Here is a 4,652-nt window from a genome sequence, read left to right as displayed (position 1 = left end):
CGAGCGGAAGTTCATACACGGTTGTGGGGTATCTGAAAAAAAATAAACGGATTGAAATCATACATTGCGCCGATATATTTGTTTTTAATCATCAACGAACACCTAACCACTCGGTGAGTTGAACAGTTTTGAAAACGAAAGTTAAGGGTTGTTTTAAGGACATGTTTGTGCATGGCCATAGACTCCCATTCTAAAGCGGTCATGGGCAATTCTAAAATAGTCAAAAAGTCGAGATAGGAACCATTGTCAAAATTTCTTTGTCCACCACAACCACACCTTCATCCAAAACAAACTACAAAATAGACTCAAAGTGTTAAAATGTCTATATTGACTTTCCTCATCTCTAACATATCACACCCAAACAAGTTCAGTGTTTGATGTACAGATAAAGACTGTATTTGCCTGTATCTACAATTTAATTGGATATTTTCCTTGTAGAAGCCCAACCCCCCCCCCCCCCCCCCAACATATTTCAGCTATTTAAATGACCCCTCAACAGCATTTGCCAACATTGGATGCAACTTTCTAGTACCTGTATCGCAGAAGAGAAGAATCCACACTGACTGAAGAGAAGAATCCACACTGACTGCTGAATTCTGGTCTATCAAGAGAAGGTTGTCTTCATTTAATTAATGTTAATTTAATATTCATTATGTTTTATCCTTACTCATATTGAACTCACTTATATAAATGATTTATGGTTATGAACAGAGCAATGAAGGTTTTTCAGAGCGTCCTGCTACTCGTCAGCTGCCAGTTCCTTCCCACTCTGGGTAAGCTAGTAATGTGATTTGGTGAAATAAATACATACATATATTAAAAATCCATTTTAAAAGAAATATTTTTTGCTAGTTTTTTATATAAAAGTATGTAATTCATTTGTGAAAGTGTCTATTTGTACTCATTTTGCATCATGTTTTCACAGCTATAACCTGTGAAGTGAAGAGTGGCTCCCTGAAGCAAATAGATGCTGGGTCTGGTTTAGTGGTTGGAGTGAACGATCAAAATGAAGCATTTGTCCTAATTGATAATGTCTTCACAAAGTTTGGCACGTCTCTAAAGCACCTCAGTGTTGGCCCTGCTGGTCTGCTCGGGGTGAATGCGACAAACTGGATCTTCAAGTTGCGGGGTGGCAGTTTTGAACAGATTGAAGGTAAGAGACTGACTTTGTAGAGCGTAAAATTACAGAAATCACAAGATATGTTTAATAGGTTATTCATGTTTGTGATTTTAGTTTGGAGTCATTGTTTTAAAACCACAGTTCCAGTAACCTTATTGTTATTCTTCCAGTTAAACTGACTAATCTTTCATCCAACCTGTTGATTGTACTGTTAGGCCTTCTCAAACAGGTGGACGCTGGAGGTGTAGAGATCGTTGCAGGTGTCAATGTGATTGATAACATATTCTGCTTAAATATGGATGCTAACAACAAATGGACACCAAAAATTATTACTTGGGTTTCAATTAATGGAAAGCTGAAGTATTACAGCTGTGGCCCGTACAGCTGTTGGGGAGTGAACAGCGCTGACCAAATCTACATATTGAAGGTGATGTCATAATGTTAAATACAAGGCCATGAGTTCAAGTTTAAATACACCAGGTTTTTAACATTAAAGTAGACATCACACACACGTTTGATTTTCTGACATAACTAAAGAAATAAAGAAACTGGTGTGGAAGCAGCAAACGCAGTTATTTTATGATTTTATTATGGTTGACTGGTTTGTGTCTCTTTGGGTCTGGTGCAGGATGTGTCTAGTAATAACTGTTACGGGTCCGGCTTTGTGAATATTCCTGGACTTCTGTCCATGATTGAAGTAGCAACTGATGGCAGTGTCTTTGGTGTCAACTCTCAAGGGAACTTATGGCAAAGGTGAACAGAACCTTCATCATATTAAATGTTGCATGAACAAAAGTGATTATTAATTTTCTGATATAAATCAAATGCTACATTAAAGAAACGATAATTTTGCAGAACTGGTGTCACTCAATCCAACCCCGCTGGCACAGACTGGATCTCGATGGTTGCCTGTCCCAATAACCACAAGCATGTGAGCTTTGACCTGGGAATTCTGTGGGTTGTCTGTGTTGACGGCTCCATCCGTAGATGTACTTTATAGTCTGCTATAAGTCACTGCAGCAACAGAGGAGCTCATCATTAACAGAAACCTCAAAGTAATCAGTCATTATTAACAGAAATCTAAAAGTTTGATTAATCTCTCCTCTCTTCTCTTGAATCAATAAAGCATTATGATAGCATCTTATCAGTGTTGTTTCTTTTGTGTATAATTTTGTTCAGTGGTTGTCCAACTGAAAAAAAAAACGTTTCATGTTTTATTTCTAATGTCTGATTAAAACATATTTTTGCCTATAATTTCTATACTAGTTGTTGTCAAGTCAAGTCAAGTATATTTGTATAGCGCTTTTCACAATACAGATTGTATCAAAGCAGCTTCACAGTATTAAATTAAAATAATACAAGGTTTGTTTCTAGTGGAATTTATTGATTGATAAAATTAAAATTAAATATCCCTAACTGAGCAAGCCAAAGGCAACAGTGGCAAACAACCGAAAAACTCCATCAAGTGACCTAATAGTGACCTGAAACTCCATCAGGTGACCTAATGGAGAAAAAAAAAAAAAACCTTGGGAGAACCTCAGTCGGGGGCCAGTTCTCCTCTGGCGTTTATGAACTAGAGACCAGATTTAACTGTAAGATTAAAAATATTATATGAATGCCTGGCTGAAGAGATGCGTCTTTAATCTAGTTTTAAACTGGGAGAGTGAGTCTGAGCAACGAACAGTATCAGGAAGGCTATTCCAGAGTTTTGGTGTCACGGGTCGTAATAAGATACAAAAGCAGAGGGAATGCAGCAAAAAGTCTTTTAATGAGAAACAAAAGCAGGCTGACAAACAGCTCAAAAATGGTAACATAAAAACTCTCTCCAGAGAGATGGCTCAATTCGGGCACATAGAAATAAAAGGAGAACCGAAAAACAATCCCTCAAAAGTGCAGGGTATCCTTGACAACAGATCAGAGTCCACTTAAATAATAATAATAATAATTAATTACATTTATTTAGCGCTTTTCCCGACACTCAAAGCGCTTTACATAGAAGGGGGGAATCTCCTCAACCACCACCAATGTGCAGCATCCACCTGGATGATGCGACGGCAGCCATATTGCGCCAGAACGCCCACCACACACCAGCTTACTGGTGGAGAGGAGACAGTGATGAAGCCAATCAGTATATGGGGAGGATTAGGAGGCCATGATGGACAGAGGCCAAGGGGCAAATTTGGCCAGGATGCCGGGGTTACACCCCTACTCTTTCGAAAGACATCCTGGGATTTTTAATGACCACAGATAGTCAGGACCTCAGTTTAACGTCTCATCCGAAGGACGGTGCTCTTTTGGCAGTATAGTTTCCCCGTCACTATACTGGGGCGTTAGGACCCACACAGACCACAGGGTGAGCACCCCCTGCTGGCCTCACTAACACCTCTTCCAGCAGCAACCTGGTTTTCTCAGGAGGTCTCCCATCCAGGTACTAACCAGGCTCAGCCCTGCTTAGCTTCAGTGGGCAACCAGTCTTGGGCTACAGGGTGATATGGCTGCTGGCCATTTAAAGGCTCACCACAGCAGAAGGCTCGCAGACTGGAGGTGCATAGAACGCGGTCTGTAGCACAGGACAAGACTGGGTAAGTGAGCAGTCAACATGAGAACACTTCACACATAATAATCCGACAAAGACCAGAGAGAACAAACACGAGAAATAGACAGCTATCAGATATAATTCGAGACAGGTGTCACCGCAAAGTAGCGGGGACGCTGATTGAGAAAGGCTGCAGGAGATGAGAGAATCACGAGAGAACGTGTGTGTATGTGTGTGTGTGTGTGTGTGTGAGATGAATGAATGTAACTGATGGGTGTAAATGTACGTGTAAATGAGGAAGACAGAGTAGTCCAGGCGTTTTAAGCCAAAATGGGGGTCAACCGTGAACAAATTGCAACAAAATAAAACTCAACTGATTTTGTATCCTCAAAATGTCCTGAGTAAGGAAAAAAAAGCCCCGAAGAATCCCATTAAGGGAAAGTTTCGAAAAAGACCCAAATATATCCTATTCGTACGCCTATTCATTCTTTTTCTTACGTGAATAGGGTAAAAATGTTAACCTTTATGTAGCAGATTGGGTATTTCCCTCCGTTACTCCCAGGCGGGAAGGAAGTCGACCGGAAGTTGAAACTGGCCGCGTGCCACCATCTTGTAGCAGAACTTCACCTGCAGTTACCCAGCCAACATGTATATGTGGGCCCCACATGGTTTATGCGTGGGCTACGTGGGTACCAAGTGGGTATGGTCCCAAAATGGGCATCTTATCTGGGGCCCACTTGGGTCAGCTAAGTAGGTCCCACATGGGCAAAAACAGGTGGGCTCCCCATGTGGGTCCTAGTTGGGTCACTAATGGGAAATGAGTGCATGGGTTCAAAATGGGCAACACAAATGGGGCCCATTTGGGTTTATCAAATGGGTTAGACATGGGCAAACACAATAAATCCCATATAGGCTGCCTACATGGGCCCAAGGTAGTACCCACATAGATAATCTTTATATGGGTTATGAATGGGGAGCCCATATGGGACCCACTTT

General features: G+C 41.0%; 1 protein-coding gene across 1 annotated transcript; it reads left to right on the top strand.

Moving 5' to 3' along the window:
• The first annotated feature begins 510 nt into the window (after window positions 1-510).
• LOC308683562 (fish-egg lectin-like) lies at window positions 511-2,258 on the top strand. The gene is made up of 6 exons (XM_081354047.1): window positions 511-614; window positions 712-773; window positions 926-1,153; window positions 1,336-1,547; window positions 1,749-1,873; window positions 1,976-2,258. The coding sequence occupies exons 2-6, from the start codon at window positions 716-718 to the stop codon at window positions 2,118-2,120; spliced, it is 768 nt and encodes a 255-aa protein (XP_081210173.1). The 5' UTR covers window positions 511-614; window positions 712-715; the 3' UTR covers window positions 2,121-2,258.
• The last annotated feature ends 2,394 nt before the right edge of the window (window positions 2,259-4,652 follow it).

Source organism: Scardinius erythrophthalmus, assembly GCF_964197995.2.
Source record: "Scardinius erythrophthalmus genome assembly, chromosome: 23".
Lineage (NCBI taxonomy): Eukaryota > Metazoa > Chordata > Actinopteri > Cypriniformes > Leuciscidae > Scardinius > Scardinius erythrophthalmus.
This window is presented reverse-complemented; position numbering and strand designations above follow the sequence as displayed.

Coding starts and splice junctions, on each gene's coding strand:
- LOC308683562 (XM_081354047.1), top strand. CDS start 716: ATGAAGGTTTTTCAGAGCGTCCTGCTACTCGTCAGCTGCCAGTTCCTT. Junction 1,548..1,748: donor ACCAAATCTACATATTGAAG/GTGATGTCATAA, acceptor GGTCTGGTGCAG/GATGTGTCTAGTAATAACTG. Junction 1,874..1,975: donor CAAGGGAACTTATGGCAAAG/GTGAACAGAACC, acceptor ATAATTTTGCAG/AACTGGTGTCACTCAATCCA.